We start from the raw sequence: 26,028 nt of genomic DNA on the forward strand, positions 1-26,028 counted from the left end.
TGGACTCCTTCATACTTAAAATTAAAACATTATTTTATATGTTTTCTAGCTTGAAAAAAAGCTCAGTGCTTTTATAAAATTCAACTATTTTACTTGGTATCTTAGGAAAATTAAGGGTTAAGTGATTACATTGCCTACTCTGGGTCCCCCCTTGATAATTTTTGAATTGTTGAATGATTTCAGCCAGATTTCTCTGAATATAGAGGTCACTACAATGAAGTACAAAAAAATCAGATGTTGGTTGGAGGAGAGAGGTCCACATTAAAGCTTCCAAGGAATATAAAGTAGTTATGATACATTAGCTATATGGGGAGTCATCAGCCTGTTAGCTGGTCAGCATAGCTGTATGGTTAATCAGCACATATGTAACACCATGCTTCCCATGCTGCATATGTTTAATGAGTAAGACAAGTGGGAGGAAGGACTGACAAAATGGGACGGGTTTTAGGCATATGATACAAATCCATAGGAAATCACACTTCTTGGGTGTTCTGCACGTTTTTCAAATGCCTGTCTGGTCTTACATGTCCTTCTAAGAAGGGCCAAGTTGATGTGCCGTAAGTATGAGCTGGTTTTTTGCTCACTAGATTCACATCATAATTCACATCAAATTATGTTGTCTCCTGTGGAAGTATTCATATCTTACTCTGTAGGGTGTTGAATATATGGTATATTAAGAAAAAAAAAAATCAGAATATATATTTTTTGTGAGAAACATCAGCAGAATAGTCAATATTCTAGTTGGTACTATTGTAGGATTTATAGATGAGTCTCAAGGACATTCTAGAAACCTCAGAAAATCCATTTACTCTTCAAGGTATTCAGCATCACATTTGTTATGATGTAAAACTGGTTTGTTTTCAGTAAACAAGAAATCCTTGTACATTAACTGTAGCAATGTCAATGTGTTCTTAGTATACCAGTCATCAGCTACGTTTTGATCTCAAAGGTAAGAATACTGATGTGAGAGTACACTTAACCTGGAGGAGTGTGCTTCTTTCCTTCTTTCACATATTATGCATCTTCTCATATTACCTTTATAAAGGAAGCAAGGTGAACAATAAAAAACAGATACCTCCACCAGCAACATGAAAGTACTTGAGTGAGGTTGGCATGTTCCTTCCAGTGCTGAGTAAGTTCTTTGATGCAAGGCACAGGTTTTTGCTTTGAGCGAGTGCGTGTTCAGTGCTTAGTATGCTGGCAAGATTTATGCATGTAGATTTACAGGGTACACTTTGCAATGTTAGCTAACTTTCTTGGATTTATAGCCTTTCTAAAACCAGATGTTACTTCTTACCTTTAACAGCACTACAGAAGCATATCTGAAACCCTTTGCAGTACACAAAAATTGTAATAATGCATCTAGAATGACTTCAGAGTGACAGAATTCATTAGATGCCCTCAAGAACCAATTTAGTTATCTGGAAACTTCAGCTGGGTTCTTGAAGTCACCCAACAGAACCAGGATTCCCAAGTCTGGAGGGGCCAGTTGGCATCTTTACAGAGGATATGTGGGAGCTGGGGCTACTGTCGTGGTCATTGCAAGTCTCCCAGATGAGGAGTGAAGCCAGGATGGTAAATTTTGTCACATGTGACTACCTTTAAGGCAGTGAGATGGCCCCAAATTAGGTGCAGTGAGATTTTTTGCCATCTCTGTGATGGAAGGATGCTGGAGAGGAAAAGCCTACATAACAGATCTCCATTGTGGGGTCTGGCTTTTAAAAGATACACAGACTGTGAACATGGAATTAGTAATTGGAAGAATTCAATGATAAAAAAAGCTTGAGGAAGAAATGAAAATGGAGAATCATGATTTCACAGCAGATGAAATGAAGGTAGCAAAAGAGAAGCCATGCTAAATGTAATCAGGCATTGATTCCCTGTAGGCAATAACAGAATAGGGCATGCTGCTGGGATTGCTTGCCATTTACATTCGTAGTCAAAGTATGCATACAGCTGTTGTTTTGAGATAGCATTTCCCAGTAATGTGCCATTTTGCTTTATTCCTGTGACTGGTGAAGCGATAGCTCGTTTATTTGAAATCCATCAATGTAAAATGTATTGCAAACAAAGGCTGTGCGTACTATCATGTTATACTTATCCCCATTTTTATAGTCCCTCTGCATAAATACATACACCCTCCTTCAGATTGTTCAGTCAAGGGCTTGTACATGAGTCACTTGTAGAGTACACTCGGCTCTTGCTCTGAATAATAAGCAAAATTAACTTAATTGTGTAGAAAATACATTATTTATGCTGGCCTGGAATGAAATGACTCAGGTCTTCAGAGAAAATGTACTGTTGTATCTTGTTGGATACAAACAGAAATGTATGTGCTGATGACTGGCAAGTGCAGTTTTCTGCCACTCCACATGCATGGAGCTGTCTACCATCAAGCACCCTCAGTTCAGCTCTGAGGAAATGGCTTTTGCCCAGCTGGATTCCTGCCGCGATCTGGGGAGATGCAATTGGAGGTGTCCTCTGAGAGAAGATTACTCTGTCACTGGAGGAGTTAGGACCTGCTGCTGCTGCTTTCAGACTTCAGTCTGAAACAGATGAAGAGCCAAACATAGGAGAGGCAATGAATTTTAGAATATGAATTTAATCTCTGAAACTGAGACTATAATATCAGGCTGATTTTGAGGAGTATGATAAATAGCCTACCATAATTTAATCATGGTATTTTCTTTCCACATTTCTATTTGTAACTAAAGTTCAAGCTCCTTAGCATAATCTGCAGGAAAAAAAAAAAAAAAAAAAAAAAGAAAAGAAAAGAAAAGAAGAAGATGAAAATAGCAATGTGTTTGCATAGACAGATACATGTTTCTGTCTTTAATCCCTTTGGATCTGTTAAGTCTCTCTCTCTAGGCCAGCTGCTTTAGGTTAAGCTACACTAATTGTGGTAATGTCTATAGAAAATACTCTAAGATACATTGTTGAGAATTTATCTGTAACAACAAATAAATAACCTTGCATAAACAGTTTACTGCAGCTAAAGTGAACACAAAGTAGCTTTTAAAATGAAAATATACCAGAGTACCCTTTTTTTTCAAGTATAACAGTGAAAACCCATGGGCATCTGTAAGACAGAAAAATCATTAAACTTCACATATCTAATTGGTATCTGTATGCTGCTAAAATTTCTAGTTTAGATTTGGCCTAGTACAGAACGGGCTTTTTTTTGGCTAGCAAAATGTTTGTTTCTCTGACGTAATGATAGGCCGTAAGTGAGATTTAAAGCAAATGGCTTTACAATACAAAATAAAATTAGAATTAGCTCTGAGAGCAGAATTTAAGAGGTATGCAAAGTATCAATCTCTGTATTGTTTACTCATTGGCTTTTTATCAGATAAATATAATTTGCCGCTTTTACTGAGGTAATACCTGCTTTCAGTTGCCACATTCTTGGCTAAGTTACAGATTGTATCTACAGTTAAATAATATTTTTATGTTAGCGAACAAACAGCCACAAGTGAAGGTTTTATCAGGAAAGCTGACCAAGGCTTTTTGTACAGACACTTGTCTTGGAAACCAATGTTTAAAAAAAAAAAAAAAAAAAAAAGGGTGGCGGGGGGACGGTTGGCACCACTACCCGTAAAGGATAGCCACTCCCACCCCCTCCTCAGCAGGAAGCTGCTGTGTCTGGCAGAGGGCAGCGCTGCCTCTCCTCACACAGGCCCCCGGCCCTGCCGCCACTCTTGAGGCGTGGACGTCTGCATCGCATGGCTCTGCACGCTGTGAAATGTCAATCCCAAAGGTAATCTTGCAGGTTGTTTTGTAGGATATAACAAACAAAAGATTTTAGTTCTGGAAACTTGTAACTTTGAATCCACATTCCTGGTTTGAGAAGGGACTTAAAAGTGAGAAAACGTTGGCAAAAACTATGGAAACATGGATACTTTCTTGTAACATTTATGACTGGAAGGGACAGCTTTTTACTTCTTTAAGATTAAAATTGTGTATTTTACTTTGCTTACCAGCTGGTAAGGCTGAGGTACGCTGTGTTAAAGAGGAGGCAGCAGCTTTGGCTCAGCAGTCGCTCCTGTTCATGGCTCTCGTGCCACGTGTGGAGCCTGGGCCTCTGGCTCACCTAGAGTTTCAGTTACAGAAAGAACTGGACTTTTTTTTTTTTTTTAATTTTTTTGGACGCTGAGTGTGGAACTCACATTGTTTAATTTTCAGCATTTCCAGTGTGATGATCTGCAATCTGACCTAGCTGCCTACGTTCCCATCACAGGGCTGGGCGGCTGAGTCAGTAAGTTCAGTCTGTGGAGTCTACAGGGATGCATCTGACCAAATGAAAGTGCCATATTTAGGCTGAGTTCAGTTGCCTGTCCTGTTTCTCCCCTGCCACATTACTCATTCAGGCATAGATACCAATACTGTAGATACCAAGAGTTAGATGATTTGAACTGAGTAAGAAACATGATCGGATTATTCTCCATTGCTACATGAAACTTTGCTCATTTTGACTTGCCAAGCATTGATGAATCAATAGACCTGGTCATTGAAAACAGAAGACTTCAAAATTAAAGTAGCAAAGAAAAGATACCCTGTGGTCTTTCAGAAAATGACAGTAACTAGGAAACAGATCAGTGCTTTTAATTTAATCTGTTGATTTAATCTGTTAAAGATAAATGAATTTCATCAAAAGATCAAAGGCTGGAATAGAATTTGGAAGATACTTAATTTTTAAATTCCTTATACAGATGATTCCTTTCTCCCCACAACTTGCTGTCAAACGCAAAATTGTAAACAGAATGCTAGCAATACATTCTGAGGTCTCATAAATGGGATGGAAAGTAGGCATGAGTTGTTTGAGACTAGCCTAAACAAGATAAGTTGCTTTAGAAAGATGAATTTGTGGTTTTGAATGTGATGCTAGGTGTTCAGCCAGCATTTATGCCACTTCTATTTTACCTTCTATGCAGTATGTAAGATAGTCAAAGAGAAAGATCTATGACTGTACCAGTCAGCTAGGTCCAACTGGGCATAAATCCCAAACAGTAGACAAATCATTTTAAAATAATAAGAAAACAAATTCAAGTTTTGTAGTGGTTAAGTGCAGAATTGTGAAAGCTTGTTTTTTCCTTTCATCCAAATTGGAATAGCTGTGAACCTAGTCATAACACTCCATGGAGAAAAATGAATTACCAGGTTAGAAACAGAACAAATACAAGAAATAAATAACCACCATGTAGTGCTATAAGATTTGAGGCCTAAAGGCTGAGAAAATTAAGGGAAATTTGGCTGTAGTAAAGGTACTGTATCATAGTGAAGTGTAACAGAATTGTAATGTTAAGTCCGTTTTGTAGGAACAATAAAAACTGCCTAAAAACGATTTAAAAAAGAAATCATCCCATGGGACTTTGCAAGTAAGTCATGCATACATGTATGTTCCTTATTCTTAATAATAACTTACTTTAAGCAAATCTATTTGACACTTACATGAGTAAATCCCCATTAGGCATATACCAGTACTAAATTAGGCCCTATATTTACTGGCAATCTGAAACATTAGAAGGTGTCTATGTTTATATTTTATTTGTGTGGCTATTGCTTCTGAAGGAATTGATTATAGGTTTCTGAGAACCTTTTTTATTGTTGAAGCAAGTCCAAATCTGGTCCAGAGATATTTCTCTGTTAAGAGCAAATATTTTTTATGTTACTTTAATTGTGATAAACAGTATTTCATGTGCATGTCCTATAAAATGAACCACAGAAGCGAAGTATGAATAACATCAAGACTGTGCTTTTCATTTTTGCTTCATATGAAGCACTGTATTACAGGATTGTCCTGCTGAGTTTTTAACAAAGTCTTGGCTGATGATAAACATTTCACAACTGCAAGTATGTTTGCAAACTGCATAATGCCTGTCAGTCCAGAGTGTTTATTAACACAAAATGTGCTAAAAGTTGGCCTGCAATCTCCGTAATCATATGCTAATGGGTTAAAGATACTCAAAGCAACAGTGAAGCTATGATGTGTGTAGGAGAAAAGGCATCCCTGTTGTCAGGACAGTAAAGCAGCTGTGAATGTTTCTGTAAGATGTGGATGTTTCTTTTGCAGTCTTGATGAGACAGCAGGTCATACAGCCTCAATACACAGCTTCTGCACTGGAAAATGAAGGCATGTTGGTCTTTTGGCTCCGTTTCTGGAAGCACATTGCTTTCTGACATTTAGTAAGCCACAGTGCTTTGGAGTTGCAAACACCAGTTTTGGTCTTCTCAGTGTAATGGAATTGTACTTTTTCCTACCAGGTGATCCACCTTTGGGGAGATGTAATTGTGCCGAACACCCCAACTGATGAAATGTTTTCAATTAGGGAAGCTATTGATTTGACACACTTAACAGATTTATGTGTGTGTGTATATATATATATATATATATATATATATAGTGCACAGCCTTTTTTAAATGTAGCTTGAAACCTCGAGTTATTAGTGACCCCAGAACTGCCTACACTGTCACGGCTTTACATTAGTTTACGGACAGAAATGATTAGAGGTTGTACAATTCAGAAGATCGGTTCGTAACTTTATAAAAATCTGTATATATTACATGTTGTGGTAGTTTAATGGCTATGTGTGAGTGGTTGCCTTCTTAGTCTCAGGCTGCATGTTACTGGCTTTTCTATTCTCATCTTCTGAATTTCGTATCATGAGTTTCACAATGCACATTGACCACAGCATCTTTGAAGTGCTGGGAAGGAAGCAATTGAGAATGCAAAAAGTAAGGAAAATAGCTTATGTGGTTATGTTGTACATCCTTAGAAAATGTGAGGAAAGCTCAAACTTAGGAACATGCAGCTGTGTTTGGTATACTTTCAGTAGGGTATTTCAACTGCAGTTGGAAAGGTGGTGCTTACTTGTATTTACTGGCATCCTTTTTTATTACCTTAACCCCAGTGCTAAAGACTGTGAATCTGTGAAATGAATTAACGTAATTCTGAGTTTTATTTCCTAATGTGAGAGAAGAACAAATCATGAATGATAGCTTACTGTGCTCTGACCTGCCTTTGGACTACAGTTTCATATCTAAACAAAGAATGGTAATTTTAGAGATGTTAAATAAGATTTATTCATCCCCTAAACTATCGAACAAAATAATAGAAAATGATTTTCACTACTGTGTGTTTTATGATGAGCAAGACAGAAAAGGATGGCACTGCTCATAAAGTTATGTGATGTACACCATTCTGAAGACTTGGAAACAACTTGCCCATCCATCTTGGAAAGATAAATTTAAGCTTTTGCTATAATCTTTAATTTGTGCCTTGGTTTGTAATGTGCAACAATACTCCAGCTAGCTCTGTTTCTTTTTATAGCCCCAACTCCATAACATTTGCAGAATACATTTCTGGAATTTATAGAGGGTCAGCTCAGGAAAATATAACTGATTTGTAGATCCTTGTTAGAATGAGGAATGGAATAATTAATTCATTCTTCTACTGCCACACAGAGTTAGTTGCAGGTTAAGCAGAATAAATGTGTTTTAATTTTTCTAGTTCACATGACCTGCAAACTATTTTGTTTTCAAACAGTAAATTAATTCCTCCCACGGTTATATTGCTTTTAACTTTTCAATGACCTGATATACATAAACTGTTAAAACAGATTTCTAAATGTTTGATTTTTTTATTTTCCTTGAAAGTTTTTTGAAATGATTATAAGAGTAAGACTTAACGGCATAGGCACAAAGCTAGGGAGATGCAGAGGTAAGTTATTTGGATATTTGGTAAAATAGAATGATTCTGCTTTTGGTAAATTGAGGTTGTTTTTTCAGTTTTGCATGCATGTCTCTTCAGTTTGTTAAGATGGTTAGTTGGATAATGGCAGCCTTTTAGTTCATATTGAAGATATGGTTGCATTTCATTTTCTTTAAAGCAACAAGTTACAGTAACAACTGAAATCAATGGATACTGAGTTTGTAAGGTGAAAGCCTGGCTTGCTGGGAGGCCTTGAGCCGGAAAGAAGATTTTCCCCTTGTTGGCACAGTTGGTTACTCCATGTATGTATTCAATCTTGTTTTCAAGTACAAGTCCTTTGAGCTAGATGGCTTCTTTTTTAAAATTATTTTATTTTTATTTTTTTTATACCTGGTTTTGCCATTGGCCTGAAGGTGGTGATGGCCAAGTAACTTCACTGTTCTATGTCTTACTTTTTTTCCACCTGAAAATAAGGGAAGAGTACTTGATTTCCTTACAAAACACTTGACAAAAAGCTCAGTATAAGAGCTAATTATTGCTATTGTATTTTGCAGTCCTTCCTCTTCTGCAGTGGTACTTGGCACAATATAAACAATATGCTACATTAGAATAATTGTATTGACATAACTATGTAGTATTTATAATGATGATTCAATGAGTCACCCAAGTCACAGAAGACCTTTAGGCCATAGATCTGATTCTTTTGCAGAAACAGTAAAATAAGGCAACAAAGTGATATCACCGACTGAGCTGAATATGTCCCCCAGGAGTGTCTCTGTATGCAGTTTTTAAACAGGTGGATGGTAGCTTTCTATTCGTGGTTCAGTAAGTCCAGGGCACTTCCCGTTAGCTCTTCCACACGATGAGGGCTGAAATTGTCTTATTTCTGGGCTTTAAAACACAAGAAAATGTAGTTGGAGAAAAGCTGTTGATCTTGTTCTGCTGAGTATCTAGTTACTATGATTTTGCTCAAGTTGAGTATTTGCTTTAGATGTCATGAGAGGAATAGGAGCAAGGTTCATAATGTGATTTTAATCTTATCTGTGTTTACATAGGGCTTTGACTGGAGTGGGGTTTAACAGCAATGTTAAAATTATGTGTCTCCCTCCAGCATTAGTGAGATGGCTTGTACAACAAAGCTTGCTCTCTTGCTTGTAAACTTCATAGCTAAAGTGCTCTGCCTTTGTATTAGACAGAGCTGCCTTACAGTTTCAGTTTTCATGTGTATTACAGCTGGGCCAGTTATATAGCAGGTAGTATCTATATTATTTGTTATCTCTGGACAAGCTTGTGTTTGTGTCTGAAAGAGGGGTTTCTCTGAGTAATAACATGCCACTTGTATCCTTAAATTGTGTTTTTTTCATTGTAAAGAATTGTCTTTTCAAAAGTAGACACTTCATAGAATTGTCTCTGAATATTGAACTATCCATGTTTTTGGCTTTTTTCCTTTTAAAATACCTTTCTTCTAAGGCTAATAATACAAAATTATCTATAACAATAATACTCTTGAAAAAGCAATGGCATTTTTTAAATTGAGTTACCAATTGCTTTAGAAAACGCAAGGAATTCACACAGAACTTCAGTTATGATTTTACTTTCTATGGATTTTCTGTGATTTATATTTTTGTTTTTGTTTTCCAGTGTACTAAAGAATTATTTTAAATATTAAATTTATGTTAATGAAAAATCTATGGGAGAGAAACGATTATATAAATGTGCTTACCTACATGCATGTGTATAAAGAGGTGAATTTTACTGAAAGTTAAAGGCATCTGAGAAGATGTGCAGTTGCATTCATACTGATTTAGCAAAACCTCGTACACATATGTCTAGCTTGGGCAATCTCACCTCTTTCATTAGGCCTTTTTTTTTAGTTCTGTTCCACTGTCCATTGAAGTCACATCACAGAAGAAGAAATACAGTGGACAGGAACAGCAAGAACCACATGAGATTTTGAACAGGAAACGTAGCTCTCATAACAAATATAGTTTTTGTCCTCATGTAATGATGCTGTCCATGTCAAAATTTGTATTTTGTCTCTGTTAGGACACTGTCACACTTCATGCTTCAGACTTGTTTTCTGAACACTGATTAAAAGTAATGGCCAAATGGCCAGATCAGATGCATCCTTTCTTCTATTTTTATAACCACTGAACACACTGTATGCTCTGATGGAGATGTGGAGAGCCAGTGAAATACACACCTGTGTAGTAAGTTTTATTGATACCAGTTTAAGAATGTAAGAAGATAAATTTCGAAGTGGTCACCTCCTTACTCTACAGAGAACTTGATTTATTCTTAAAAGCAGTTATATTGAAGAGAACATCTGAATTTATTTTTCTTGTGAACAAGCAACCACTAAGGGGCAAAAGTGGAGTACACTATGTGTGTGTGTTTCTGTGTAAGTACACGTAATTTTCTTGGTTACTCAAATGTCTAATCATGTCAAATCAGCAGCAGTGCCCATGTTAGAAAACTTCTGAATCATACACAATCACATTAAGCATGCTATGGCCACTTCTGCCTCTTAAGAAAAATCAATTAATACTGCAAAGTGAATAACAAATTCCAAAGAAGAGAGAAAAAAAACAGGTTAACTCTTTGTTTCTAGGTAGAGTTTCAAAAATGCTAAGATGAATATTTTATTTTGTTTTAAAAATCAGTAGCTATCTTTTTTGAGACCTCCTAGTTATTCCAAAGGTTATTCCAAGTATTTGTCCTGAAAAAGAATTGAGCAAGTATTTACTGCTGCTCGCTCTTTTTTTTTTTTTTTTTTTTTAACAAAAAAAATGGATATTGAGAAGAATTTGTCTAAGGCTGAACACATCAGTCTGGTTGCAAACAGAATAGTAATTATGAAACACACTAAGGTTCAGAAAGCAGATACTTAAAGGGAGGTAATAAAGGGGGTGGGTGTCTTATTTTCTGATGTGCAAAAAAAATGCAGTTCGGCTGTGTTGCTGTTCTATTAACAATCATGTTGAAACTATGTGGTATGAACTAAGGTGCTACATGTGATGGTATCTTATTTTTTCCATGTTTCTGTCTCTTGAAGTGGATAACTATATTACGTTATTGATTTTATATTACGTTATTGATTTTATTTTTTTTTTTCAAGCTTGTCAAGAAGAAAACAAAACAAAACAAAAGCTAGTCTGGAGCCTTTAATGGTGCCCACCACCTTCTCGAACAGTTTCAGAGTAAAGGATCTACTATGCGTGGGTGCTGGAAAAGAGGAATTGACTTGAAGGGACTTGATGTTAAGTACTTTACTCAAGGTGTATGAAGCCAATGTTTCACCTGAGTCTGTGGACTCCTTAGGGTTCTCTGGCAATATCTTCCCCCTTTCCTAGACAGCATCTCATTTCAAATGAGAAGGGAGTTTTTACATTGTTGAATTTTTGCATTAGTTTTGGAAATTATAAGGGTATTTTTGGACATGCCTTTGCACAGATTTATGGAAACATTTGACATCTGTGTATCTTGGTTCTTGAATTATGACTTCAGCAGGCATTGGTTAAGAGACTTCAATCTAACAGTTGTGTAGTTACCTTTGTAACTATGGAGGAATTGCTAAAAGTCCACTTACTCTTGTAAAGGTAATGTGCACCACAGAGTATTCAACTAGCTGAGATGGTGAATCTCTCAATCAGCAGCAAACAAACCAAATGATAAATGAGTGGGAACAGAAGTTGAATTACTCTTCTATCCCCTACATGAGCAGCCCTGCAAATTTCAGTGATTTCCTTTAACAAACTATACGAGCCTGGCAGGTCTTCTGTGTAGGAGTGCTGCAGTATGACTGAGTACTGGGAACACTTAAGGAGTACAGGAACGGGTTGATGTTTTTCCTGAACAGCATTCTGCATCTCTTTGGTTAATCAACTTCAGCTTCATTGTTGTTTGTTCTCCTCCTAGCTTTTTTTTTTTTTTTTTTTTTTTTTTGATGTAAAATAAGGAATTCCTCAGTTATTTCTGAATGGCATACTGAACTTAGTTAAAAATGTCACCTTTCAAGAAATACTTTGTAATGGATGTGAATTTAAAATATTTGCAGAAGTAACAGAACTAAAACCTGATATACATGTGAATGATTTGGAAGAAAGGTAATAAAATAGAAATTGAGAGGAAACTAGAAAGGGCAATTAAGAGTGAAATGTTTCAAAATGATAGGGAGATTGTTTGAACATGCCACGTTAGAGGCCCACAGCAGACATGTAGTACCTATCAGAGAAGATTTCTGAAATACTATAACGACTGAACAATGATGTGAATGTAAGTACAAACAAAATAAAATCACAGTGACTTTAACAAAGAGCATGCAGAAAAGCTTGCTAGAATTAGGTGAAGAGACCACTCTTTCAAACAGTTCAGGCCCAGGAAGTCACTAGAAAGTCTATAAGATAAGCTGAAAATGAGTGGAGTATCTCAAGAGAATATTAAATGAGAACAAGTTCATCCATGTTTGTTAAAAAAGTGGTTGGTAGGCCTCTTAATCCAAACTTTACAGCAAGCATCAGAGGTCTGCCTCATGAAGCACAGAAAATGGTAATAAAACTCCAAAACTCTGTTATTTCTTATTCTAAAGGGTGTTAGCTGAACTACTGGCTATGGTGTGTAACAATGGTAATAAGTGTCTCTACTAGACTACTGGTCCTGCTGTCCCTGTTTCTCCAATATCTTTCACACATCTAGTGCCATGTAGCATTAAGGCAATGGAGATATTTATCTGAAGAGTCTTGGTGAGGTTCATAGTTGTTAAACATGGGTGTAAGGCACTGGCAAGCTAAACCTACTGTGGAGAGGGAACTGTATAATGTTTCAAATGACTAGACAGTTTGAATTTTTCTATGAAGTATGGTTTCAAATCAAATCCCCATCTTCTCTCCCCCTTGGAGACTCCTGTGTTGCCAAAATGTTAAAAAACAAATCTATTAGTGCATTTATAGCTGTATCACAACTTCATTATCTGTCAGAGGAAGTTATTATTGTGTAGGCTATTTTTATGATATTCACATATTCTTCCTGGGTTCAACAGCCTGGCCTTCTGGGTTTTGTCAGCGTGTCTGCTGAAGTCCATTATTGCCCAGTCAAGTTTTCAAGGATCTAAAAGAGCCTGCTAAATAAAACTTGGCTATATAAATGCTCTTTCCTACAGTTTGCATAAAAAAAACTTGAAATGTATCCTGGTATAGTGTTTTAATGCACAGTTACGAATACCACAACTGTGACGTTGAAACATCAGTACTTCAGAGTAAGCCTAGTACTTATGGTACAGTCTTATTCATGATACACCAAATACCTTATAATAACTCAGTTAAGAAATTCTTCTTCAAGATGTAGCAAATTGTAGACTGTTTTCTTGCCTAGTCTTCATTGTTTCCAGGTAAGTATTATAACTCAAATTTTTCAGTAGATTGAAGATGAACATTTCATGAAAATCTTGCAGCATTAACTACTGTGCAATAAAAGTTGATGAGAAAATTTTTATGCCACTACTCCATTACTGTTAATTATTATTACCTTCATTGCACTTACTTGTTTCAGGCAAGAGCCTTAGTGTATTTGGATGTGTCCAAACAAATTGAAAGGATTTTCAGTGTTTATAATATACTTGGGCAAATGTTAGAAAAATCCTGTTCATTCTTTGGAAGCTTGCTGCTGTCTTTCAGCATAGTTGTTCTGTGTTCATCTGTACCAGCTCCCAAATTATGTTTGAATTGTTTTTTGTTTGTTTGTTTTTGTTTTAGATCTGTGGCATGACCTTGCTTGGCAGAAACATTTCCCTGGCACTAGAATTAATATTGCTTGATTTCAGCAGTTTCACACCCATAGTGAATTTGTGAGTCTCCTATACACATATATTGTCTTTCTTATGTTAAAATACTTGCAGATAATACTTGCTGGTGAACAGGTATTATTACAGAGCATACTACTTTATTTTCCGTCAAGTGACGGAGATGGATATAACACTCTTGTTTTTTAACAGGCCAGTACACTTTATTTATCTCTATTCCCTTTCAGAATGAAAATAGTGTTTTAATCTAACAAAAAGCACTGAGTGAAAATAGTTACCTTAAAGGGGACAGAACTTGTTTTTTTGTTTTTTCAGTGATTTCAGTTTAGTCCATGTTTCAAACCATAAGAAAACTTCCTGTCACTCACAAGCAGGTTGTCCTGGCTGAAGATTAAAAGTGTGTCAGGCGTGGAGGCCTCTGGCTGGTTCCACACATGGAGCTCTGCGCTCAGTTACCCTCCTTCTGGCTTGCTCCCCTCTGAGAGATCTAGACAGAGAAATGATGTGGTCATCTGGATGTAATGCTTGGGTCAGCGAAAGATGCGCACTCTGAAATTATGCAATGGCCTGTTCTTCACCCTTTGTATTATAAGTGACTTCTCTTACAATTTAAATATAATTTGCATATTTGTTTTTTTTTCTCTCTAGTTGGGCTCTCAAACATCTCTCCTTTATAAACTGAGAGTTGATTTTATCATATAATGGAAATGTTAATGAGAGGCGTATTTATTTATTTTTTTTACTATTTCTGGATCAGGCTGTTTATTTACTTTGCAGCCATTATGCTATGTTATTAGCTTGTGCTATTTTCAGAGGAGTGTTTTCATTCTGAAATGAGCACCTGTGATAAAGCATGCATCTGTGGTCTAACTGGCTCTTTTTGTATTGGCTTATTTCACTGTAGGGCATTGAGAATGAATATGCAGTGAAAACATAAAGTCATGAGTTACATTGAACAAAATCCTTGACACATGTATACATTCTTTGCCTGTGTCCTGCTTTCTCTTCATTTCTCTGTTACATAGAAAGCTAGTGCCGCATCTATTCAAAGATCCTACCACATGAAAGTTCTGTAAATCCATGAATGACAAGTGCAAAGGTAGACAAGCAGGAATAGTCACAGTAATCTTCACAGTCTACCAGTCTGAGAAAAGCCAGATATGCAGCTGATAAAACCTTTGGTTATTATGAGAAAAAAGGGGGCTGAAGTTTAGTATGTGTATAGAAGCTGTAGGGGAAGATGCCCAAGTAGGCCTGTCCTGAAGCAAGTCAGAAAAGTATTTGATAGCTCTGTAGAAGATGAGTGAAGCTCCTAACAAGTTGCAATGTTCCAAGTGAGACCTGTTGTGATTTTGCCTTCTGTTTTTTGGCAAATAATGGTGGTTTTAATTTGTTTGCATATTTTTTCCCTTCACTGAGGTTTTGATTTCTTTCTCACTGTTCCTGCTGTTGAAACTTGTATACTTTAAATTTCCTGCCACACGAATATTCTTTATTGCTAATTTTGTCTTTGCATCCTTTTAAAAATCTGATTCTTATTCCTCTATTAGGTGCAGGGGGAAACAGTGGTGAAAGGTGAGGGTAAAGCTGAGGTACTTAATGCTTTCTTTGCCTCAGTCTTTATTAGTAAAACTAATTATTCTCATGGTACCTAGCATGCTGAGTGGAAGACACAGACAGGGAGCAGAATAAAGCCATCATAAGTTAAGAGGAAACAGTTAGTGACCTACTACAGCACTTGAACACACACAGATCCATGGGGCCAGGTGGGATCCACCCAAGGCTCCTGAAGGAGCTGGCAGGAGTGCTTATCAAGCCACTTCCAATAATTTACCAGCAGTTCTGGCTAACTGGGGAGGTTCCAGCTGACTGGAGGTTGGTGAATGTGACACCCAGCTACAAGAAGGGCTGGACCAGAGGATTTACAGGCCTTTTGAGTTTGCCCTTGGTGCCAGGGGAGGTTATGGAGCAGATCATCTTGAGTGCCATCACACAGCACTTACAAGACAACCAGGTGATCAGACCCAGTCAGCATGGGTTTATGAAGGGCAGGTCCTGCTTGGCTAACCTGATGTCCTTCTATGACAAGATACCACATTTAGTGGATGAGGGAAAGGCTGTGGATTTTGTTTGCCTGCATGTCAGCAAAGCGTTTGGTACACTTTCCCACAGCATTCTCTTGGCTGCTCATGGTCAGGACCAGAAGGTCTCTGTGAAAAGAGTTAAATCTTGGTGGTGGCAGTGGTGTTACCAGTGGTACTGGGGACAATTTTCTTAAATATTTTTGAGTGATCTTGATGAGAGGATTGTGTGCACCCTCAGTATGTTTGCAGACTGTACCAGTTTGGGTGGGAGTGTTGATCTGCCTGAGATATCTAGATCTTTTTATTGTGGACTGGTATCCTTCTAGGCACAGTATAAATGTGCTAAAGTCCTCTGCCATGATCTGTTTGGCTTGGGGTATTCTTGTCACTGGACTGAGAACTTCTGTCCCCAGGTGTCCAGTCTGCATTCTTCCTTTTGCTATCTATCTAGCATTGATATCCCTCCTATGTGTGAGGTCTTTGGGGGTCTTTGCTTAGTGTTCAAGATAATTAACAAAGATCAATCTTAAGTTAGCCCATATAAGCACATTCAGTTTGCACAGAGACCCAGAAACGGATTTGTTTGCTGTGCTGTGTTTCAGGAGGTCAGACCAGGGGCATTTACATTGTTGGTTTTTTTAGTCTGTAGATGGAGGTTTATTAGCACTTGAAGCTGGAATTCTGTGTGTAACAACGTGATACAAACCTATTCAGAAAGATGTTTCTGGTAAAATTATTTTCAGTGATTTTGCAAATCTGTGTATACACATCGAGGTGGTGTCTTTGGCGTTTGTTCTGTGTCTGTCTACAAGCCCGCTGAGAAAAATGAGAAGTGACTGTTAGCAAAGATAAACTTTGAACTTCATCTCCCGTATCTCTGATCACTAGGGGTAGCTGTTCTTCGGCATTCTCTTTGTTGAGAAAGTTACCTTAATCTCTCTGTGGATCTGGCAATAAATTCTTAGCTAATGTGAGGCAGCCAGTAACACAGATAATGAGCATCACTGTATTCCTAGGGCTGTGTCATGAGATTTATATATTAGAGAGTCTGAGTAATTACTTAATGACAAGGTGTAGTTTTCAAAAGCTTTTGACCTACTCAGGTTTTATTTAAGGTACAAAGAGCAAAAGGGACAGAATCTAAACAGATTCTTGTAGCAGAATCTGAAAAGGTTCACAGCTTTTATATTGTTAGCTCCAAGTGAGGCTTAAATAAAAAAGGTTTAAAAAAGGGAACTTTATTATTTTAACTTAGCATTTTGCAGGCTGCAGAAAGGAAATGTATTTTACAAAACTTACTGATCTTGATTTGCAACTGAACGAACTTGTCATATTTCATATTGAGCCTTAGATGAATGAGTTTCTACAGTTGGCAAAATTGAGTAAGAAAGGCTTCTTCGATTTTGTTCTGGTACGTGTCCAAAATCCAAAGAGATTTTTGGAGTGTGGTTTTAGAACTGTGATGAAGTGTCCAAAACTTGGGAAGGTTAAATTCTTCATGAGGTAACAGATGGTGCCTAGTGTCCTTTGTATGAACCACCAGCTTTTAGAGATTCAGCCTGAAATTTCTGTGTTGGCTTCTGTCATTTTGCTGTACATGTACTTATAAAGGGAATTCATTTAGAGGTATTTTTCAGTGTAGCAACTTTTCATATTCATTGAAATTTAAATCTAAGATTGGTACCAATGTTGACTGTTCTCAGAATAAGTGCATGTTGAACATACAGGAAATTTATGGCATTTGCTTGCTTACAGATCAGTGTGTTGAATCATACACGTGTGTCATTTAAATATGGAATAGAAATTAGATCGATTTTTTATTATAGAAATTCAACTGTTTTAACAGTATGTATCATTATGCTGCAAGGTGTATAACCCACCCATATTTTATGAAAGGTTTATTTTAGTTGCTGAAAGTCAGAGGCCAATTAAACTGGTTCTGTAGTAGTGGATACATCTTTAATACTGTTCCGCTGTTGTGGTTTAACCCTGCGGACAGCTAAGCACCACACAGCCATTCACTTGCTCTCCCTGCTGTGGGATGGGGGAAAAGGGTAAAATTTTGTGTACAGAGATAGAGACAGATTAATAGAACAGAAAAGGAAGTGAGCTTAATAATACTAGTAATGATAAAAAAAATACTCAAAGCAAGTGATGCACAGTGCAATTGTTCACTGCCCGCTGACCAATGCTCAGCCAGACCCTGAACAGCAGCAGCCCCCCAGCCAACTCTCCCAGTTCATTGCTCAGCACAACCCATGTGGTATGGGATGTTCTTTGGGGTCACCTGTCATCACTCTGTCCAGTCCTAGCTTCTGGTGCACCCCAGCATGAGAAGCTGAAAGTCCTTGACTCAGTGTGAGCACTGCTCAGTGACAACTAAAACATCACCGTGTTGTCAGCGTTAGTCTCATCCTAAATCCAAACCGCAGCACTATACTAACTACTAGGAGGAAAACTAACTTCCCCAGCTGAATCTAGAACATCATGAACTTCGTTTTCTCTTTCAAAAGATGGGAACGAAGTGATTGATAAAGTCCTGCTTTTTATTGCAACATTGCTGCCTACTAAGTCAACAGCAAACCTGTTGAAAATTAGAGATGCTGTTTCAGACCTCCCTGTGTTAGCCTTCCCAAGATGCCATTCTGCCATCTGGCTTGTTAATGCTCAACTTTCCGTCTTCCATTACTCCACTTATTCCCTAACTGGGAAGCAGTTCATTTTCTGCCTCAGTCTCTGGAGTCAGCCAATGCCTTCATTTTCCAGCAGTGTCTGGGCATATTATGTTTGAAGTGGGTGAGGCACTAGCTTCTAAGTGATGATGCGTTTGAGGCACTAGCTTCTAGGCGATGATGTGTTTTTTAATTCTAATGAGTATTTTATAAATTCAGGGATGACAGCATTGCATGGAACAACTTTAGAAATTTAAAATTAGCAGGAATTGGCAGTTACTGTCACTCTCTGCCCTATGTTGAACATTCTGTGAGACTGATGCCTGATTTGCATGATTTTTTGTTTCTTCACTGATTTTCATCATGTATCATTTATGGTCTCTTGAGTATTCTCTTCTTTGGTATTTCAATTATATATGAAAATGAAAGCAAAGCATTTTTATGTTTCTTAACAGCCTGTTCTTCTTTTTTTCAGCTTTATCTACAAGGTCGGCTATGGTGTACTTAGGTTTACTAGCTCTTTCAACAGATGCATTGAATCTTTCAGTTTTGTTGTCTTGTTTTTCTTTAAATACAGATTCCAGGTAGAATGTATCTGCATTTATCTTTCAAAGTGATATTGAATGCCATTAGGTAGGACCACTTTTACTCTAATGTCCACAAATGCAAGTAGCTGCCCTTATTTAGCACCTGCACTACTCTCACAGGCTAAATGTCTTTAGGCAGGGCATAGCAGTGTGTAGGGACCATGGCATGTAATTTATTGCCATCTTCTGACTTCAGATAGTGGCATGGCTCTCTGTGGTTTTGTTTAATCGCCATACTTTCTTTAGATGGTGTTCCAGGATTCAGTTCTAGAACCTGGATTAGCAGAAAGATAATCTGCAAGTATCTTGGCTTTTCTCCCCCATGTTCCTGTACACAGCATAATTGAACAAAGCACAGAGAGTGAAATCTTTTGGAAGAAGAGCCTTTGACTTCACCACATTCGTGTTTGAGTGTGGTTTATTTTTGTTTGTTTGTTTTCTATCTCAGTACCCTTAAGTTATTAACCCATCTGTATATGTCTTTGATAGCAGTTAATGCTATGCGTTAGTTTCCATTTGAGGCATCCTGAGTGTAGTAAGAATGTTCTCTATGAGTTTACTGTTGTTATGGCTGAGCATGAAAGAAGTTTATCAGTAATACAAAGAAAAGGTGAGCCTGAGCTTGATAGTCTTAAGCAAGCAAAACTGAGCCTCAGTTCTGCAAACTTGCTGCAGTTGCTAGTACTCTTCTCACTCCTTGTGAATAGGGAACAACTCTTCCATAATTTATCGCTTGATTTCTCTTTTGTAATTACACAACTAACCTTGCCTGGAATATTTACTTTGGCTTTTCTGCTTAGCTTTCCCATTCACTTTTGTTTATTATTTTGGTTTTGCTCTTATTAACATTCTTCTCAGACACCGTGTCACATCAGATTTGCTCTTTATGTTATATGGTTTAGTACAGCATCCATTTTCTCTTTTGCTATCAGCACAATCTGACATAAAGCCTTTTCATGTACACTTGCTCTCATATTTTGTTGGATTCCATTAATGTGGTTTTGTTCAATTATTGTTTTAGTTGTCTTTAATTTATAATGCTGTCATGTGATTGTAGAGCTGTGTTGCCTACATTGGAATACATACTCTAGTTACAAATGAACATCTTTATCTTTCAGGATTTAATATCCCTGAAAGGATAGGCATTTAAGTGTCCATATTCAGTGTGATAAATTGAAGTAGTTTGATTAAGGTGATAATAACAAATGTTTGTTTTAAGCAGTTGTTGTGGCAGTGTGGAGGAATAACCATGCTGAGGTGAATTTGATAAAACTGTATTTTTAAATACTGCTTTCAATAGGTAAGTTGATGCCAAACTGAGTTTCAACACTGAGTTTTCTAATGTGTTTCTGTACTTTCTCAAACAGTTGATACTTGAGCTGATCCCAGATTTTTTCTACAAACAGACATGTAATTTTACCTTTGTTATTCAATCAGAGCTGATTTTACAGTATTTTTCTAGGGATATCTCTTGATGCAACAGGAGTGGAGTGGGAGGGATTACAGAACAAAGCTTACTTTCTGCCATACTATTCATGGTACGATAGTAAGTATTCGTGAAAGCCTCAAGTAAGATAAGTGTCAGCATTATCTTAATTCTCAGACTCTAGTTCACATTTTTTCTATGTGCTAAGCTCTCTTTTAATGGCATTTATTTGCAGAATTTTGCATGACAGCAGTGAGCATTGATATTTCAAATTAATAAAAAAAGTTTTTCATTGATTTGCAATGCTTGAACAAGTGGCTCTTGAATACAGTAAATTGTCCAGTTAGTCAGTTTTGTGCACTTAGTGTTCTAAAATTTCCATTAAATTAGCATGAGTAATAGCAGTTCTTTCAGTCTAAAGAGTGTGTATGAAGTGACCCAGATACAGTTTTACCTGCATTACATCTGCCTATGTATGTGTGATGTCCTGACGCCTCTGAATAATACACCTATGCATATTAACATATGAACATATGCATAGATACGTAGTTAAAAGCAACAAAACTTGAAGCAGCAGGCAGTTGGTGGAATTAAGGTTCTTCAAATCTATCAGGTCCTATCAGCAGGATGCATGCTCACATTAGCATACATCAATCTTTAAATGCATGCTTGCATATTGTGTTTTTTCCACGCTTTTCATTTACCGCAAAGAGTGAGTAAACAGTCCCTTTCTAAATTTTTCTATTTATTGATGCTTACTACTATTGGGAGATCTGCGTCCAACTATTTGTGAGAAGACTATGTAAGACTAAGCTGCATCTGGGCCTGCAAATAAACTGCTGAAATCACAGAATCACAGAATTTCTAGGTTGGAAGAGACCTCAAGATCATCGAGTCCAACCTCTGACCTAATGCTAACAGTCCCCACTAAACCATATCCCTAAGCTCTACATCTAAACGTCTTTTAAAGACTTCCGGGGATGGTGACTCCACCACTTCCCTGGGCAGCCTGTTCCAATGTCTAACAACCCTTTCGGTAAAGAAGCTCTTCCTAACATCCAACCTAAAACTCCCCTGGCGCAACTTTAGCCCATTCCCCCTCGTCCTGTCACCAGGCACGTGGGAGAACAGACCAACTCCCACCTCACTACAGCCTCCTTTAAGGTATCTGTAAAGAGCAATAAGGTCACCCCTGAGCCTCCTCTTCTCCAGGCTGAACAAGCCCAGATCCCTCAGCCGCTGCTCGTAGGACTTGTTCTCCAGGCCCCTCACCAGCTTCGTCGCCCTTCCCTGGACCCGCTCAAGCACCTCCATGTCCTTCTTGTAGCAAGGGGCCCAAAACTGAACACAGTACTCAAGGTGCGGCCTCACCAGAGCCGAGTACAGGGGGACGATCACCTCCCTAGCCCTGCTGGCCACACTGTTTCTTATGCAAGCCAGGATGCCGTTGGCCTTCTTGGCCACCTGAGCACACTGCTGGCTCATATTCAGCCGACTGTCAACCATCACTCCCAGGTCCTTCTCTGCCAGGCAGCTCTCCAACCACTCATCTCCCAGCCTGTAGCTCTGCTTGGGGTTACTGCGCCCCAGGTGCAGGACCCGGCACTTGGCCTTGTTAAACTTCATGCAGTTGACCTCAGCCCATCGGTGCAGCCTATCCATATCCTCCTGCAGAGCCTTCCTACCCTCAAGCAGATCGACACACGCACCTAACTTGGTGTCATCTGCAAACTTACTGAGGCATCCTACAATAATCCTCAAAAACTGATGTCTGGGCTTGGGGTTTTATCTCTCAGTGGTTGCTGTGCTGCCCCCTAGAGCTTCATTGTCACTTTTATTAATGGCTGCAACATCTTTGAAGAATCAGATGATGATGTAGCTTCTGGCAGCTTGGTGCTACCATCAGTAATTGTACTCCAAAGCTATTTGCCAGGTAATAAAAGAACATGATAACTGACTGCACCTGTGGTTAGCATATGTACAAGGACTTGCGAAGAAGGCTTCCTTACCAATAAACTGTTCCTTGCAGTGTGCAGTCAGTGAGTACATTTGACTTCCACCTGTCTTTTTCTGTTCCTTATTATTCTTCAGTTATGTCACTGAGAGGTAACTGAACTAGTGACAGCTGCTGTGACCTGCATACAAAAATGTTGAGGAGCAATAAGGGAAGCACAGGAGTCAAATAATCTGTAGATAGTACAATGAAAACTTTCAGGTCTTACAGAGTGGTGCATGAATGTATCCAATTATGAAATACGCAAACAGAATAAATATCTTTGAAGACCCCAGTTACAGGTGAATGATTATAACAACCCAAATATTTCTTTGATATAAATGTATCTGCCTGTGAATTTACGTGTACATTACAACTGGTGAAAAATATTTACAATGGTCATAGTTAACTTTTTCCTTCTTTTGACTTTTGTGTATATTTAACATTTTTTAAACTCATAATTTGGTAACACATTTACAGAAAGAAAAGGTTACTAGTTAGATTTCAGCCATGTGTTTTATTGAAAGTGAAGGAATGAGTATAAATTTTACAGGAAAAAAATGTTCTTTTGAGCTCTGTGATATTACTGCATCAGTGAAAAAACTGTTACTATATTATGTTCTCTGACCTTCTAATTTTTTTTTTTAAGTTCTTTTTATCACTTCTTTCTACTCTATGTTGGCAGCATACCAGCCTGTATCTGTTAGCATGCTGATAAAAATACACCAAGGTATCCTAAAGAAATAGAATTCTTGCCTGCTTTCAGTACAATGTTTGCTAAATTGTGTGTTTGTCGTTTTTATTGATCTCTTGATGAGACCTGAGTAACATACTTTTAAAATACAGTATCTTCTGACAGAACCTAGTCTGAATCTACTAATTTTTTGTTTTTGTGATACAATATGCATGTTCAGTTATGGTGTTCAGTTATAGTGCATGAAACCACCTCATGCCATTGGGTTTTCAGATACTTTGCCTGATTCCACTTTGAGATAACTGGTGTCATTACAAATGACTAGTCAATAATTTCTCTGTTGCAGAGAAATTTTATTCATTTCTGAATTACATATAGCTGCCTAAAAGCTGTTAAAATTGCTAGTCCAAGAGAGCCTGGTCAAGGGTGTCTTCCCCTTGACCTCCAAACTTCATCAGTGTATGACTCTTACTTTCTGTCGCTGCAAGTCACTGTACATCCTGTATCTTTTCTTCTGCCTGTGTCTTAATGCTCTGCTTGAGCTTTCTGCTATTATCAGGACTTGTCATGACCACTTACTTGGTCTTTGCTGCCTGTCAGTTGAAAGCTTACTCTGTCTTAAACCAATTACTGATGCATCAGCACTGTATTTTACTTTATATACATCTCTCTTAAACCTTGAATGAATCTTTTTTTCTGCTCCTAGCTTTATTCATCATAATACCTAGTTACTTTTCTACTGACTCTGTTCTAGTTACATACTTCTCTTTCCTTTTCTTTTTTGAAATTTGGTGTTCTTAATGTAGGAAAAAAAAAATCTCTAAAATATTTAAGTTAAGGTCCTGCAGAAAGATAATCTCCAACATAAAGTATGATCACTTCATTAGAATGTCAACAACGTTGTATGTTGAGTTTGAATTTTTTTCATAAATACATCCTTTTTTTTTTTTTTTTTTCTGTGCAAAAAGTAAATAGGGAAAAATGCAGTTCATTTCTGCACAGAACTGCAGAACAATCTGCCCCGAATAGCAGACGTTCTTGATGTCATGCATTGTTTTGAAAATCCCTACCCTGTAGAGACTATAATTTTCAGTGGTCTTCCCTGCATGCCGTTACATACAGCCTTCCCTGCTCTGTTTGTTAGCTGCTGCATTTAATAAATTGTTTTTTTTTTCTCTGGTAGCACAGAAACCCAGGATCTTCAAACTTGTACTGAGAGTATAACCACAGTAACACTCAGGTTTCTCACTGTCCAAATCAATCTGCTAAATAAATGGCTATGCAATGGCCTCTTTCCTAGCAGTTGACAGTGTGAAAAGATCATTCAAGTGTTCTTCTATCAATCTCTTCTGTGTTCTTTTCCCCATAAGTGCTAACAGCAGAAACTATCTTGAGTAGAATAGATTTTCTCTAGTTAACAGTTGCGACTTTTTAAATAAGATTTGTGTACTGAATGCATTTAGTTACGAGCTTCTGGGAATAACACCTAGAGTCATTTCATTGTGTTTAAAAAATGATATGTGTTAGTCAGGAGTGACTGATAGTGCTGAATTCACCTGGTGAAGTGATTGCATCAACTATTATTTCCTCTTAGAATCCCCAAAACATCTTAGGTTGCTATCACTTACGTTGTAGTCTTCTGTATAGACAAGGCATGTACGAAGGAATTCATTCAGTCTGGATTCATTGTATGTAGACGATTCTGACGAGTGTTTAGTTGAAATACTTGTAAATTTGAGAGCTAAATATTTAAACCAACTGCGTTATTCCTCTCCCTAAGAGCTGGATTTTCATTTATTGCACATTCTTAAGTGACTCGCAGCCTCCTAGATTCACAAATTATATTGAAGTATGGTGTTGTGCTGAATGAGTTGCTCTGGTTTAGAAAGGTTAACCAATACGTTCAGTACGTAACTACGTGGAACTATGGATTTTACCTATTTGGAATTTCAGGCTTTAACTTCTATTTTAAAGAATGTTTATCAATAAAACAAAACCCATAATGTGCATACTAGTTGAAACACCCTACATTTGCCAGGTCTTGAGCTGAAGTCTTTGACAAATAAACACTTCAATATGGTTTCTACATCTCAGCATGAAGACAGAACTGCATAAAGGAAAAAAAAATCTCAGTTTCACAATTTTGACTTATATCTGTGTGTCACTGATGTAATGGAAATAAAGCAGAAAGTGTTTGATGGTATTGGATGATATGGAGAGGCTATGAGGACCTGAAAGTGAGATTCTTTTCAGGATTTTTTTTTAATCACTTAAATTCTATACGTTTTTAATAAAAAATGCTGATTGATTTAAATGCTATTACAGTTATCTTAAGTCTGTCAGAAGCTAAGTTGTAGGTATTGCATTAAAATACAACATCTGAAATGAGAATAAGATTTTTCTGTTGTTTTGAAAAATGCCTTTGCTTTGTGGAAGAAATACTGCTCTGGAACTTGTACGTAGTGCATCTCCAGGTATGGAAGAATTCTAGTAGCTTAGGGCTGGAGATTTTTCCCCGTTTATGGTTCCTGTTTAAGACCATAACTTTTTGATTTAGAGCACAGCTAAACCCTCTAAACAATTTGAATGAGATGGACCATCTTAGCAGCTCTACTGTATTTATTTCAAATTTTCCTCCCCTTCCATCCCCTTCATTCCTCACATAACAACATAAAATCTCCAAGCAATTTATATGATAGTTCATCATAGGACAGTCTTATGTTGCTGCTGTAGGATGAGCTTTTCTCCAACTAATTTCCGATTTTACTGCTGTAACACTGCCAGAACACTTTGATGAATGGTAGATGGATATTCAATTAAAAACTTTTGTACCCGGGACTTAGAAAATTGCTCCATAGCGAAAAGCAGATGAATGTTCAGTATGTGTTGTGTTTGTTTCATGCTGTGGATATTGCTCTAGTTCTAGTTGTTTGCCTTCCCTCCTTGGACCATCAGTGAGTAAGACAGTATCTGATCAAAATATATTTTTTTCTTCCTTACGATTTCCTCAAATAGTTGTAAAGTTGAAGTACAACCCAAAGTAAAGTACCATTGGACTTTTTGATT

General features: G+C 37.5%; 1 protein-coding gene across 19 annotated transcripts in view; it reads left to right on the top strand.

The window, feature by feature from the left end:
• The window catches only part of CTNNA3 (catenin alpha 3), a 477,233-nt gene that overhangs the window by 241,075 nt on the left and 210,130 nt on the right, over positions 1 to 26,028 (top strand). Inside the window, exon 1 of one of the 19 annotated variants that reach the window (XM_068687739.1) lies at positions 3,621 to 3,757. The exons of the other annotated variants lie outside the window; for them this stretch is intronic. Within the exon in view, the coding sequence (XP_068543840.1) occupies positions 3,743 to 3,757 (15 nt within the window). The 5' untranslated portion in view covers positions 3,621 to 3,742. Of the gene's footprint in view, positions 1 to 3,620; positions 3,758 to 26,028 lie in introns of those variants that run through there. 19 annotated transcript variants of the gene reach the window in all.

The sequence above is a fragment of the Anas acuta genome, chromosome 7, assembly GCF_963932015.1.
Source record: "Anas acuta chromosome 7, bAnaAcu1.1, whole genome shotgun sequence".
Lineage (NCBI taxonomy): Eukaryota > Metazoa > Chordata > Aves > Anseriformes > Anatidae > Anas > Anas acuta.